This window comes from Crassostrea angulata, chromosome 10 (assembly GCF_025612915.1).
Source record: "Crassostrea angulata isolate pt1a10 chromosome 10, ASM2561291v2, whole genome shotgun sequence".
NCBI lineage: Eukaryota > Metazoa > Mollusca > Bivalvia > Ostreida > Ostreidae > Magallana > Magallana angulata.
Genome location: NC_069120.1, coordinates 1,272,215 through 1,287,270, shown reverse-complemented (window position 1 = coordinate 1,287,270; position 15,056 = coordinate 1,272,215). Strand labels below are relative to the sequence as shown.

At 32.5% G+C, this 15,056-nt stretch overlaps 1 protein-coding gene across 2 annotated transcripts in view; it reads left to right on the top strand.

Moving 5' to 3' along the window:
- Positions 1-15,056, top strand: part of LOC128164546 (low-density lipoprotein receptor-related protein 6-like) — a 37,300-nt gene that overhangs the window by 3,731 nt on the left and 18,513 nt on the right. Inside the window, exons 6-14 of one of the 2 annotated variants that reach the window (XM_052828456.1) lie at positions 3,145-3,255; positions 5,298-5,552; positions 5,714-5,864; positions 8,111-8,248; positions 8,899-9,004; positions 9,090-9,228; positions 9,487-9,603; positions 11,857-12,084; positions 14,364-14,544. In XM_052828456.1, the coding sequence (XP_052684416.1) occupies positions 3,145-3,255; positions 5,298-5,552; positions 5,714-5,864; positions 8,111-8,248; positions 8,899-9,004; positions 9,090-9,228; positions 9,487-9,603; positions 11,857-12,084; positions 14,364-14,544 (1,426 nt within the window). The remainder of the gene's footprint in view (positions 1-3,144; positions 3,256-5,297; positions 5,553-5,713; positions 5,865-8,110; positions 8,249-8,898; positions 9,005-9,089; positions 9,229-9,486; positions 9,604-11,856; positions 12,085-14,363; positions 14,545-15,056) is intronic. The other variant, XM_052828457.1, reaches the window with a different exon arrangement.

Here is a 15,056-nt window from a genome sequence, read left to right as displayed (position 1 = left end):
ATTCAAAGTTGTGAAAATCATGACCCCCAGGGGTAGGGTAGGGCCACAATGGGGGGTCGAGTTTTTACATTGGAATATAAAGAGTAAACGTTTAAAAATCTTTTTCTCAGAAACTAATCAGCCCGGAAAGCTGAAACTGGTGTGGAAGCATCCTCAGGTAGTGTGCATTCAAAATTATGAAAGTCATGATTCCGGAGGGTAGGGTGGGGCCACAATTTGGGGTCGAAATTTTATGAAAGTTAAGGACCACACCCTTTTACAAAGGAAGATAATTAGAAATTAATTAAAAATTTCTCAAGAACTATTCGGCCAGAAACGCTGAAACTTATATGGAAGTATGCTCAGGTAGTGAAGATTCAAAGTTGTGAAAATCGTGACCCCCAGGGGTGGGGTAGGGCCGCAATGGGGGTCGAATTTTTACATTGGAATAATGAAGAGTAAACGTTAAAAAATCTTTTTCTCAGAAACAAATCAGCGAAGAAACCTTAACCTTGTGTAGAAGCATCCTCAGGTAGTGTAGATTCAAAGTTGTGAAAATCATAACCCCCGGGGAGGGTGCGGTCACAATTTGGGGTCGAATTTTATATAGGAATATATAGAGTATATCTTAAAAAATCTTCTTCTAGAAACTAATCACACAGGAAATGTGAAATTTGTGTGGAAACATCCTCATGTAGTGTAGATTCAAAGTTGTGATAATCATGACCTCCGGATGTAGGGTTGGGCCACAATGGGGGTCGAACTTTTACATAGGAATATTTAGAGTAAATCTTTAAAAATCTTCTTCTCAGAAACTAGCTAAGCCAAAATGTTTCTTTAAGATTGCTTAGACTTCTGGACGATTCTTGGGCTTCACAAGGGGTTCAGAGTTTGTTGTAGGTTTATATCCTATATATAATCAATTGTTTAGGATCTTTTTGAAAACTGCAATGCTCAACATGTGCTATTACTATCATGTCATCCTGTTAGAAAGGGGACTAATGATAATAAACATAAGAATATTCAGGGTGGAACACGTATTTTTATTTATATATGTATTATACTACATTGTCCAGATAGTTTGTATTATGACTCAATTAGGGTGATTCTATCACTTACTGTTCTTCAGGTTAGCGATGTGGCCCATGGGCCTCTTGTTTGAAAAATACGGAAAAATTCACTTTTATATGACGTCACAATCACGCATGTGAAAATCTTATCTTAAGGACGTTGTTTACTCAGGGTTTGAGTTCTCAAATCCGGATAGTCAAAAAGTTCAATTTCATGAGTAAAATTTGTTTTAAATACAATAGGTATTTATGAAATGAATTATTATTGGCAATATAATCGATATTTGTTCTTAATTATGGAATTAGGGTCTGACAAAGTTTGACTTTAAGCAAATCAGAGGAAATTCGGACTAAATTTTTCAAATTTTGTTTTCCACTGAAATATTTTTGGTAGTACTACAATATTTAAAGTTAAGATTTTATTTGTTAGTCAACTTAATTTTGCATATTTTCTGTTGGTTTAATCTTGCTTTTTCGTTTAGATAATCGTATGGCACACACTTCAAAAATATTGAAAAATGCTTAAAAATGATAAAAGACACCATACCTCAAAATTTTGATCATTGACCTCATATAAATATTATGCCAGTAGAGAAAGGTCAATATACTTAGTTTAATACTATAAATGTTTTAGCATTATCATCATTCAGTTTTTTGTTATATTGAATAAAAAATGGGTAGTAATTTGAAAACTGATAGAGGAAATTCGGACTAGAATATCTATAAAAATTGTGAATGAAAACTTAATGCTTTGTATCTATTTAATGTCACTATCATTCATAAACTGTATTTCATTTGTTAAAGAGTTAAGCAATTTGTATTATTTTCACAATTAAGGAAATCTCAATCAAAGTGTGAAATTTTTACGGATTTTTCTTAAATTTTCAAAAAATATTCAATGGCCATTAACTCAAATAGTAGGTCATTGACCTACTTTTTTGAAAGTACAGAATAACACTTCCATATAAGGTCTATAACACATAATAGTTGGTTTTTCATTATCATCAGTGGAATTTTTTTCCATTCTGAGTAAACGTCTTCCTTAACTATTTATAGGTTTTTTATTTTAAGATATATGTGTGTTAATAAATAGAAAAAATGACAAGATCAAACCGTCAACCATCTCGTGACATTTTAATTTTTTGTGATATTTTTTGAATCACTATAAAACATGCAAGATCTTAATAATCCTGTACTTAGTTCTAAGTTATAAATGTAAAATTAAAATATGAACAAGTGAAAAGCTGTCAATGTGACAGCAAACCGGGTTTTCTTTTATGTGAACTGTATCCATAATCCATGTCAACCCGTATCCAGTGAAATGGATAAGGTGAAAGGGTACCCTATATGCAATATTTTGCCAAAAAATGACTGGTATTTTTTACATAAATTATCGGAAATCTAAATCCTAGCAATATGCACACCTCTAATATAAGTACAATTGATCTGCAAAAGAACATTTTCCTATCTTGAAAACTGTAGGAGGAGTTATCCGTACAATGAGGGTACCCTATATGCAATATTTTGCCAAAAAATGACTAAGTTCAAAAGCTGGTATTTTTTTCATAAATAATTAGAAATCAAAATCCTAGCAATATGCACACCTTTGATATATGTATAATTGATCTGCAAAAGAACAACTTCCTATCTTGAAAACTGTAGGAGGAGTTATCCGTACAATGAGGGTACCCTTTTGGCAGCCGCCCGCCCGCCCGCCATTTTCACCATCTTAATAACCGGGTTTTTTCCGTTGGAAAACCCGGTTAAAAAATACATAGATAACCCTTAAATTGTCCTTCCCTTTTTTATTATTTTGCTTTGTGAATATGTCTGCGGTATGTTTATTCTATGAACTTATTGCTTTACAAGAAACAATGATGATCAAATTTTAGTTTTGGAGATCAATATATGTTTTGTTTAAATTAGACACATTAGCTTGTTTTGACTACAACATAACAGGCTCAATCTAATGACTTTGACACCTAAACGCACTTTTTGATACTCAGACGGACACACTCGCAACCAATCATACTCTAAAAGCTAGTTTACATGAATATGATATATTCGATTTTGAAGGGTTTGTTTCCATTCACAGATCCTTGTTCAACCCTGAAATGCCAACACATGTGTGTCAACACATTATCAGGACCTCAATGTCTGTGTTCTGAGGGTTTCGATCTCGATAGCAATGGCAATACCTGTACAGGTAACATTTCATCTATTCAACCTAGTTGATCTTGACATATAAAACGAGCGTAAACCGGTTGTCTACATATGATATGATATATGTTTACATAATCTTACATTTCTTATAACTTACTTAAAGCACATGATGATGTCATTCGGTCAAATGAAACAAGACTGGAAGGTAACTAAAAGGTGACTGAATGACAATATCCTGCCATTTAGTCACCTTTCCAGACCATTCAGTTAACTTTTCAGACAATTCAGTTAACTTTCCTAACGATTCAGTGAACATTCAGTTGACTACATGACACAGGTTTATCTTAAGAAAATCAGTTCTGGTCATGGACTGTTTATCTGTCTGTTTGTATTTTAGATTTTAAGTAAAGCTTCTTGCAAACCAGTTAAAGCGTATATCGGACTATTTTTATTTGCGATTGTGATATAAAAAAGAAATGTGAATCATTTATATCTTTAAATTTTTTTCTGTTTTAAAACTGAAAATAAATTTGTGCCATTTTATTTATGAATAATCATTTATAACTAGGTATTGTGCACCTAATATATGTAATGGTTAAAAGCAGAAAACTGTCCATTATGTCAGATATTTTACAGCACGAGGCGTGTTAGCGCCGAGGACAGTACAATATCTGACAGAATGATAAGTTGAAGGCTTTTATTTTACTTAAAACATATTGTCTTTTTCGTGCTTATGAACAGTTTTTACGATATTTCTGCTTTATTTCATTTACCTGGCAATATCAAAGTTAACAATAACATTTGGCCAAAATACTAGAAGATCATTTTGCGTCACACTAAATCTTAAATAAAGGAACACTGTCAAGACGACTAAGCATGTTTAGATAAACAATCGGTTTGTTTTTTTTGCATTAGTCCTGCTAGTCCACATTGCGTTATGAAAAAGCATGTGCAAAGGTGAGCATAGTTCGAATTCACATTACATTGATTACTGTTGTACAAACAACGGAAGAAGATGGATTAAAATGCGAATTCATGGAATTATGCAAGTTCGACTTACATGATTTAGAAATATGATACAATTAGATTTTTTAACTGAGTGAATTTATACATATAAAGTTCGTGCAATAGGTTATTTTGGTTTTGCCAGAAATTTAATTTAGTGTTAAGATCGGTAAATCTTAATTCTCATGGATATTTTTCACATGAAAGCTGATAAATTCCCATGAAATTGGAGAAACAAATAGTGGTGTTTTTCTCTCTGTTTCTGTTTCTGTGAGTTTGTGTTTATCCCAATTGTCTGCAGTAGTTCAGTATGTCACCTGTAACTGTCTAATAAGTGGGATCTTATTGGACATCTACAGGTTACTTTTTGGAGGGTTGCAGGACAATAACAGATTTTCTGGACTTGGTTTAACAGAAGATGACGTCACAAAATGTTTCAGATCAATTCCATAATACCTTTTCATAAACTTTGGCACTTGTTGTAGATATGTGTTTTGAAAATTGAAATGACATTTGACCATGACTTCAAAATATATAAAACACTATACACGGTAGAAGAATTATTTTAATATTTGCTCAAACTTAGTGACACGATCAACAATTTAGATATAATATACTATAACAAAATATTTCTGCATTTTCAACAATATTGTTTGAAGGAGTCAACGATCTTCAAATGCAGAAATATAAAATGAAATCATTTAGTATGTTCTAGATTCAAGATTTCTAAAACCACAGCAACGTTTTGCAGAAAAAAAATATAGTTGGGAGTACATTGTAACATAAACAGATGTTCAAGAGCAATTTTACATAACGTAATCAACGTTTTTATATATTGACCACTTGAATAACTATGAATCATAAAACCAAGAACCATGATGTCGTCATGTTGATAGTTAAGAGTTCCATTAGAGAATATAGAAAGAAATACTAAAAATGATTGCTAATGTGAGCGAGCTACAATATTGTTATTATAATTATGGTGTTTGTGCAATTTCGATTGTGCTTTGAATACGAATTTTTTGGTGATGTATTTGTTTACTGTTTTCCTGTATCATTTTACATTATAATTTATTTCAGACAAGTCCTGGTTTTTTAAGAGGGGTTTCATAGTAAGCAACAGCTCTGCATTTGCTATGTACGAAGTACACGCAACTAGTAATGGACCAACTGTATATCACATTATAAGTTTTACAAGCTATATTATTGAGACCTTTGCTGTGGACGCAAAGTCAGACTTTATCTATTTTGTGGACACTGGAAACAATTCGTTAAAAAGATACGACATCATTTCCCGAAAAACTAGCACTTTAACCACGTTAGCATCTGCCAAAGGTAACATCAGTTAAGAATTTGAAACTACAACCTTAACAATTACCGGGTGTTCATATCATGTTAAAACCACATCAACATAATTAACGGAACCATTTTCATTGTTCAAAAAACCTGTATTGCATTATTAGAAAAAATATACATGTACTAGCTATCTTTCACAGATTTGATTTTTGACTGGATAGCCAATCTTCTAGGATGGATAGAGCCCGCTCTGTCCAGTATAAGAACGTTTTCAGTCAATTCGCAAACCAGTGTTCTAATATACTCTAATCTGCAACAACCAGCGTCTCTTACTGTGGATCCCCACATTGGGTAAGCATAAACCCTACGTTCCTTATCGATCTTTTTAGCTTACCTGAGCTGAAAGTTCATGAGCTTCTCTGATCAAAATTTGTCCGTTGTCTGTCGTCTTTGTCGTTGGCGTCGTTGTCTTAAACTTTTCATCTTTTCATCTTCTTATGTAACCCCTGGACCGATTTCAACGAAACTTGACACGAAGCATCACTGGTTGAAAGAGATTGAAGTTTGTTCAACTGAAGTACCACACCCTCTCTTAAAACTCAATATAGTAATAATATAGTTAAGAAACATGAAAAAAATGGTATTTTTAAAAAATCTTCTTCTCAAAAACAATTTAACAAGATAAGCTCAAACATATGTGGTGGCATTTTTAGCGTAGATTCAAATTTGTGTAAATCATGCCCAGGGGTAGGTGGGGCCACTATGGGGGAATCAACTTTTACATAGAAATATGTAGAGAAAATCTTTTAAAATCATCTTAAAAACTATTTGGCCAGAAAGCTCAAATTTGTTTGGAAGCATCCTCAGGTGTGTAGATTAATTTTTTTTTCAAATCATAGTACCTTTGAGTAGGGTGGGGCCATATTGGGGGTAGAGGGGTGGGGGAGGGTCATTCAGTTTTACATAGGAATATATAGAGAAACTCTTTAAAAATCTTCTACTCAAAACCTATTCGGATTGAAAAACTCAAACTTGTGTAGAAGCATCCTAAGGTAGTGTAGATTCAACTTTGTTTAAATAATTGTCCCCGGGGTAGTGTGGAGCCAAAATGGGGGATGATCAAGGTTTGAATAAGAGTATACAGAGAAAATCTTTCCATAACTTCTTCTAAAAAAAACTATTAGACCAGAAAAACTAAAATTTGTTAAAGCATTCTTAGATAGTGTAAATTCATGTTAGTTCAAATCATGGTCCCCGGGGCTAGAATGGGGCCACGATGGGGGATCAAGTTTAGCAAGGTATATATAGAGAAAATCTTTAAAAATCTTTTTTCTCAAAAACTATCATATTTCCCGGGGATAGGGTGGGCCACAATCAGTAGGGATGTGTTAAATATTTACCTGGGAAAATATAGAAAAAATGCAATTCTTCTAGAAAAGCTTTCAGCCAAAAAGACCTGAAACTCGTGTGAATGCACAGATTGTGCAGATAGAAGTTTAATAATGATTCTCTGGAGAAAAGTAGGGTCACAAAAGGGAGGGGGGTAATTTTAAATAGCAATAGAGAAAAATTCAAAACAACAAAAAGAGCTTGGTAATGTGTAGATAAAAAATGACCCTTTTTTAAAAATTGTTTAGATCTACTGTATTTCAGGACCATCGACACCCCGTGATTTCTATTTATGACACTACGTAACAACATGGCAATTTGAACGCATTATGAAATAGTTTATATATCGCCAAAAGTTGTCTATCTCTGTGGCGCAATGGGTGTAGCTTCAATCTACCGATTTGCTGATCCCGAGTTCAAATACAGGGCATTTTATTTTCATGAATAGTAGTACAATTTAAAAATTGATTTTTTTCCAAAAACGTATTTTTCTGTCATTTTGTGAGTCAAACACATGCTGAAAATCCATATCTTTAAGTAACTTAGAAGTTCGAGTTTTAGGCAGAACTTTCCCATGTGTGTGGAGGACCCTTAATTGTCAAAATGTTTTAATATGATACTATTATGCTCATTTAATCAGAGGTTTGCCTATTGTTGCTCAAGTGATCGATGTTGCCCCTGGGCCTCTTGTTTAAACACTTCAAAGGAGTTTGATGTTGAACTCAAATTGTTATTTACTTTACCCCCTTACATCTTAATACATATTAGGGTTTTTTCATGCGAAACAAGCATACATTTACATTCAAAAGTATAATCTAAATCAATGTACTTTTTAAGGCTGAGGTAAACCTTCAACCTTCATTATTTCTCGGAAGGGGGGGGGGGGTGGCGCTTACATAGTTTTAATTCTATTATTGGTCGTGCCCAATTTGGCATATAGTTAAATGCTTACTATACCAGTTTATTGTACATAAACAGACTACCGTTCCTTTTAATGCACCCTTTTATAGTTCAATTAGAAAATATTGACTAGTTAGTTTCAAACAACATATGGCTAAATGTACCTACTCTTGTGTCAATAGTAACTACTGTTGATGATGTCATATCTTGCTAATACCAAAATAACTTTACCCCTTTAAACCAGTAGTAGTATTCTGAGGCAAATAATCTGAATAGCAACCAATGTTGTGAAACAATGTGTATTTCAGGACACTTTTTTGGATTTCGGGGACATCGGGGAAGTCAATAGTCCGTGGGTCTTGGACAAGAGAGGTGCCACAAACATTGATATCATCGGCAAACTTAAATGAACCTAGTTCTTTACAATATGACGTCACAAGTAACAGGTGCATGTAATCAAGTTTAACACTCCTCATTATTTGCCATTGTATAAACAATGTTTCCAAAAGCAAAATAAAAATGTTTTGTTTATTAAAAATAAACCCTATTGTCTCATAAAATTTGTTTTTCGTGTACTTGTTTGTGTGTTTTCTGCTAACTTGACTTCCTTTCCACAACAACAGTTTGTTAAAACGTGTATCACTAAATGTATGATAATTGAAGGTAAATAATAATAAAACGAAAGTAGACTGGATGTATTAAGTTGCATTCATCTTCTCATATAGGACAATGCTACATGGATCGATATATTACTATTGAGGCATACTGTAAATGTTATATACTGAATATAGGAAAAATTGTAACCTGATTCAAGACTAATAATGTTAATTATAAAACTTCATAAACATTCCGGACAAAAAGAGCTACAAATTAATTGTAAGGAAAAAAGGGGAAAGAGAAATTAGTTTTTGAAATGGGAATGCATTTTTTTTAATATAGAAAAATGGGTTTGTTTAAAAAAAATATTAACACCCAACTTCTAAAGTATGGTTAAAGAGGAAAATTAGAATTTAATAATGGAACACTTGAAAAAGAACAAAATAATAAATAAATTAGAATTGTTACTTTGTGTTTTATAGACATTTTCCAATTACAGACTGTATTGGATAGACAGCATGGTAATAAAAAGTTCAAGGACAAGCGGTTTGGATATTAAAAGTCATGTTAACACACACGGAGCTACAAAGGCATTCGTATATAAGGTAAATTTATCTCATATTGTTTGCTTTCACAAATTTTGAATCTAAATACATATTTATTTAAATGCGATCATTGATTATGTTGTAGGGCTTTCTAGGTTGGATAAACAAAGCCTCAATTTATTTTGCCAGAATGACCGCTTCAAGTGCAGAGGATACGTTGAACACTCTTCCAAACTGCAAAGATGTGTCTGTGTTCGATTCCTCTTTGCAGGAAGACAAACGAGGTTTTCTAAAAATGTTCTCAATAAATCAATGATTAAATATCTATCCTTTTTAATATCACTTAACCTTTAGTGACTACTACATGTGTTTAGCTACCAAATTGATATTAGATTTTTCAATAAATTAGGGGATTAGTTTTTATTTGATGCAATTCATTCTATTTGATATCGTTTTTGAAAACGATATGAAAAGTGGTGACAATTAAATTTAACCATGCTTTGTGAAGCGTTATTTGTTTTATGTTCCTTTCATGATTTCAGGTACATGTGATATCTTAAATGGAGGTTGTGGAGAAATATGTGTCCCAGAAACCACTGGTCGTAGATGTGAATGCGATATTGGTCTGCAACTCCAATCTGATCAATCTTGTGACAGTGGTAGGGACCCAACTTTGATTTTTATAGCCATGTAGGCGCATCTATTACCCAAACTTGTGACATGTTTTGTTTTAAATATAAATAAATAAAAATAATAATTCAAAATAATCCTAATAAGGTATTTTTATTTTTCCATATGTCAAAAAGCACATTCACATATACCACCACTTTTAAGAATTACAAATTAATCTTTAAAGGAGTAACGAGCTGTACATTATTTCTTAAAAATCAATTTATGAATCAAATTGATACTGTTAATGTATTTGTATGAACTGTTACTATAAACGTATATGTTATGTTAACTCAGATATAAGAACGTTTAATTAAACAATAAAGATATAATGTACTTTTTCCCCAAAAGCACGCAAATCATTTCATTTTTAAGGACACGCGAGACGTTCTATTTATTCTGAAATATTTTTCCTCATTTATTGGCATCCTAATTTGTTAATGACAAAAACGTTCGGAATAGATTATCAAGCTACTTTAAAAATAAGAATATTTTAAACATTTTTTATGATAGCATGCAAAATGCAATTGAATGCTTATATAAATGAAGTCATAATATATATTTCAAATACTACTACGCATTCAAATAAAAAAAATATATTACATGAAAAATAATCAATAAATTACGTGATGGAAATTTCCAAATTGTGAAGATAAAAAAAGATTTAGACGATATTGGAAGATAAGTCGCATTTGACCTTTTCTTTTATATATAATTTTATGAGATCATTACTTCCCAAAAGTTAGTTTTTGGAAATGGCTGTTATTTGAAATTTATTTCTTTTATGCTCGCTTTACTTAAATCAAAACGAATTTTCTCTTCTCTTTAAAATATCTACAAGATGCCCAAAATGTTTCTGAAAAGAAATACATAATCATCGACAAGTCTTTTTTGCCAAAGAAATGTTTTATGTTCAATTTTGTTAATTTATTTCAATAGGCGATGCTTCCGTAAAACTTGCTTTCAAAAATAATATACGCCTTTCTAGGTAGAAAAGAATGCGTATATTTGCAACTGGAATATTTGTTTTCACACCATCATACCATGTTTTTTTTAATAATTAATTTATTTTGAAATACAAGCAGATAATTACACCCCCCCCCCCCCACACATACTCATATTATGTATAACCATTATCAACACCTAAATTCATCACATATATAATTATGCTAACACTATGGCTACTTGGTCACAATACGACAAGGATATGAGAGGAATAAAACAAAAACCAGAAGTAATAATGAAACGGAAAAAAAAATGGTCAAATGTTCTTTTCACTCCGCCGAATGAAATTTATCACACATATTTTAACAGAAAGATTTCCAGTTTTTAATTTCCTCATGTATTTAAAATTTTAAATTGTTACTTACTCAGTTAATTATAATACGTAAATTATTTATTAATAAGGTTATTAGGTGGTGACAACATTGTTACTTTTTTCATATTAAAATGTTTTAATGCTGGGAAAAATAACATACATTGTTATTTCTAATTCATAAAACAATAAAAATCGAGGTTTTTGTTTGATCAATGAAAGGATTAATTAATATTCTGGTGGTGACATTAATTTAATTTGGTTTGTACTGCATAATAAGATGGTGGTGTTTTTTTTTGGGGGGGGGGGGGGGGTTGTGGGGTTTTTTTTCAGCTCACCTGAGCTGAGAGCGTCTGTAAACTGATAAAAACCTCTCTTGTTATTTTTCCTCCGATGTACCCACTTTTTAACGATGTTTTTTTCTACACAAGTCCCTGTGTTTGAAGTAAGCGCAAAGTTAACCATTCTAAGTCAATTCTAGCACTGGGACAGAAAGTCAGAAGACAAAAATATAATATTGAATTCAGAAAAAAGGATATTTTAAATTTTAATTAGATGGAGATTCTAATAGAAAGAATTTCCACCTGTATACTTACTTAATTATCTTTAAAGATAAACGCTTGCAATTTAAACAACCTTTCTTATGTATAGTTATTATGACACATTTCTTCGAAGAAATTGACCAATGTATCAAGGGTAATCCCCGAACTTAACGGACATTGGACCCCATGAACTATAATGACCATACTAAGTACATGATTAAAAAAACCCAGCTTTTTTAAACAAAGCTTATACATCCTATTTCCCTTGTTTATTTTCAAAGATCCACCTGTAGTCGTGAAAAGTCATGTTTTCCACTTTCAAATGGCAATTCTGGTCGTTAGAATAAAAAGACCTAATGCATGTTTTTTTTCTCTTTTACTTGAAGATGCGCTCTTGGCGAATTTCATTGTGATGACAGATTATACGCATGGGAGAATATTGCAGATTGATCTTCAGACAGGAGCTTTAGTCAAGTTACCTCTTTCACTAAATGGGGTTTTAGGAATAGTCTTTGATAAAATAACAAAGACGCTCTTTTATTCTGAAACTTCTACGAACACCATCACGTCAACAACGGTGCATGGGGAAAAAAGGACATTATTCTACACCACAGGTACATATAATATACAGAGCAATCTATTTTGACTTTCGTTAAAACATAAATACCCCCTGATATTTTAAAAGAATTAGATGGACCTATTACCGTGAAATTAGGTGGTGGGCTTTATTTTATTTTTATTTTTTTTTGCCTAACAGAAAATTTGCGAGATTGGGTTATATGTCTCACTTTTTTTGCTCACCAAGGCTGAAGGCTCAAGTGAGCTTTTCTGATCACATTTTGTCTGTCGTCCGTCTGTATGTCTGCCTGGCTGTCTGTCTGTAAACTTTTCACATTTGTACATGTAACCAGAGACATAAATAACATGTTATTTATGTCTCTGATGTAACATCTTCTCCAGAACCAGTGGACCAATTTCAACTAAACTTGGCACAAAGCACTTTTAGGCAAAGTGATTCAAAATTACAAAAAAATAAGGACCACACCCTTTTACAAGGGGAGATTATTAGAGATAATTAGAAATTTATAAAAAAAAAAATTGTGGATTTTTTTTAAAATCTTCTTCTCAAGAACCATTCGGCCAAAAAAGCTTAAACTTATACAGAAGCATCCTCCGGTAGTGTAGACTCAAAGTTGTGAAAATCATGACCCCTAGGGGTAAGGTAGGGTCACTTTGGGATGTTGAATTTTTACATAAAGTTATATATAGAAAAAAAGTCTCTAAAAGTCTTCCTTTTAGATACCAATCAGCATAGAAAGCTGGAACGTATTTGAAGCATCCCTACGTATAGTGTAGATTCAAAGTTGTGAAAATCATGACCGCCGGGGGTAGACTGGGGCCACAATGTGGGGGGGGGGGGGTAATTTTTATAAAGAAATATATATAGGGAAAAATCTTTGAAAATCTACTTCTCAAAAACAAATTGGCCAGGAAAGCTGAAACTTGTGTGGAAGCATCCTCGGGTAGTGTAGATGCAGAGTTGTGTAAATCATGACCCCCGGGAGTAGGCTGGGGCAGCGATTTGGGGGGTGGTCAAATTTTTACATTGAAATATATAGAGTAAATCTTTAAAAAATCCTCTTATCAAAAACCAATCAGCCAGAAAAGCTTTACCTTGTGTGGAAGCATCCTCAGGTAGTGTAGATTTAAAGTTGTGAAAATCATGACCCCCTGGAGAAGGATAGGGCCAGAATGGGGGTTTCATTTATACATACGAATATATAGATATAGGTCTATAAAACTTTCTGCTTAAAAAACTAATTGGCCAAAAAAAGCTGAACTTTTGTGGAAGCATCCTCAAGTAAGGTTAATTCAAATGAGTTCAAATCATTATCTCAGAAGGTAGGATGGGGTCACAACTGGTGAGGGAAAATTTTTACATAGGAATCTTTTAGTGGAAACAACTTCAGAAAGTGTAGATTCAAATTTGTTAAAATCAAAATCTTGAGGAGTAGCTATAGAGTGGGACCGCTTTGGGGATCCAATTGTACAAAGGAAAACATTTTAATTATTCACCAAAAACTGAAATGTTATCATGTTATGGTTTTAATTATATGCAAGCATTTTGACATAGGGCTGGTTCTTTAAAACTGTTTAGACTCTATCCCCTGGACTATTCTTGGGCCACACAAGGGGTTCAGAGTGTAATGAAGGTTTATATCCCATATATAAACAATTGTTTAGGATTTTTTTTAAACTGCAGTGCTCAACATGTGAAATGACTACACAATCATCCTGTTAGAAAAGGGACTTGATCATAAACATAAGAACATGCAAGGGGAAATGGATTTTTATATTTCAAGGATCCAAATATTCTCTACTTCATTGTACAGCTATTTTGTTTTATGACTCCATTAAACTAATTTTATCATTGTTGTTCAGGTAAGCGATGTGGCCCATTGGCCTCTTGTTTACTTTGTGTCAATTATTTATTATTGGATTAAAAATATTATATAATTTCATCGCGAAAATATTTGATTGCACAGTATATAATTGTTACTGAGACATCATGTGTAAAAATATATTCTTGTAATTTGCTTTCTATCATCCCTATATAATCTTATATGAATTAGGTATTTGCATAATTTGTTTTTTTATTGTTAGCTGTATTTAAACTGTTCTGTTAAAAATGAATGTTGATAGATTTATTTATTCTACAAGAACATGTCCTCTTGTTAAGCATCTGATTATCTTGTACATTTTCATTTCATTTATTTTACAGTTCAGGTTTATTCTTAATCATTTCTCCCCATGATTTGTTCTTATCATATGGATTTCAAGTTTAAATAAATGTTCTGTCCTATAGTGATTTGTACATTAATTTTATTTTCAGGTTTTGCCTACGCTAACAGTTTGGCGATTGACTACTCCACCTTCAATCTCTACTACACCGCTGAAGGGCCGTTAATATCACAGAGTATCGTCGGAGTAGTTCACAGATCCAAATTGCTCCACAAAACTCTGATGAAAAACCTCCATAAGCCAAGAGATATCGCTCTTTATTCTTCGAAAGGGTAAAGCATTTGATTTTTAAGAAATTGTGAAGTGTAGTTTTTAAAACAGTGTTACTTCTAATAATATGATAAGAAATTCCAGTAAAGAATTTAATGGGTTTACCTCATCTGAGATGAAAGCCTATTTGAGCTTTTCTGACCACATTTTGTCCGTCTTTTTGTCCCTTTATCCGTTTTTCCTTCTGTTTTCCCTCTACATGTTTATATATTTTTCCATACTAACTGAGCCAATTTAAACCACACTTGGTATACATCATTCTTTAGTCAAAAATCTTAAATTATATTAAAGGAAGAATTTAACCCCGTTTCAAAAAGGTAAGGTGATTGGAAAATTGTCTTTCGAGAAACCAGTTGCCTGTGATGTCAAAACTTATACATAAAATTTTAGATATATGATAAATCAAAGTTTGTCTACATCATGACCTCAAAGATCATGTGTTGGAGCCCAAGCGGCGTAAGCAATTTTACCTATAATATGAAAAAATACATAGTTTTAAAATAATTAGCATTTA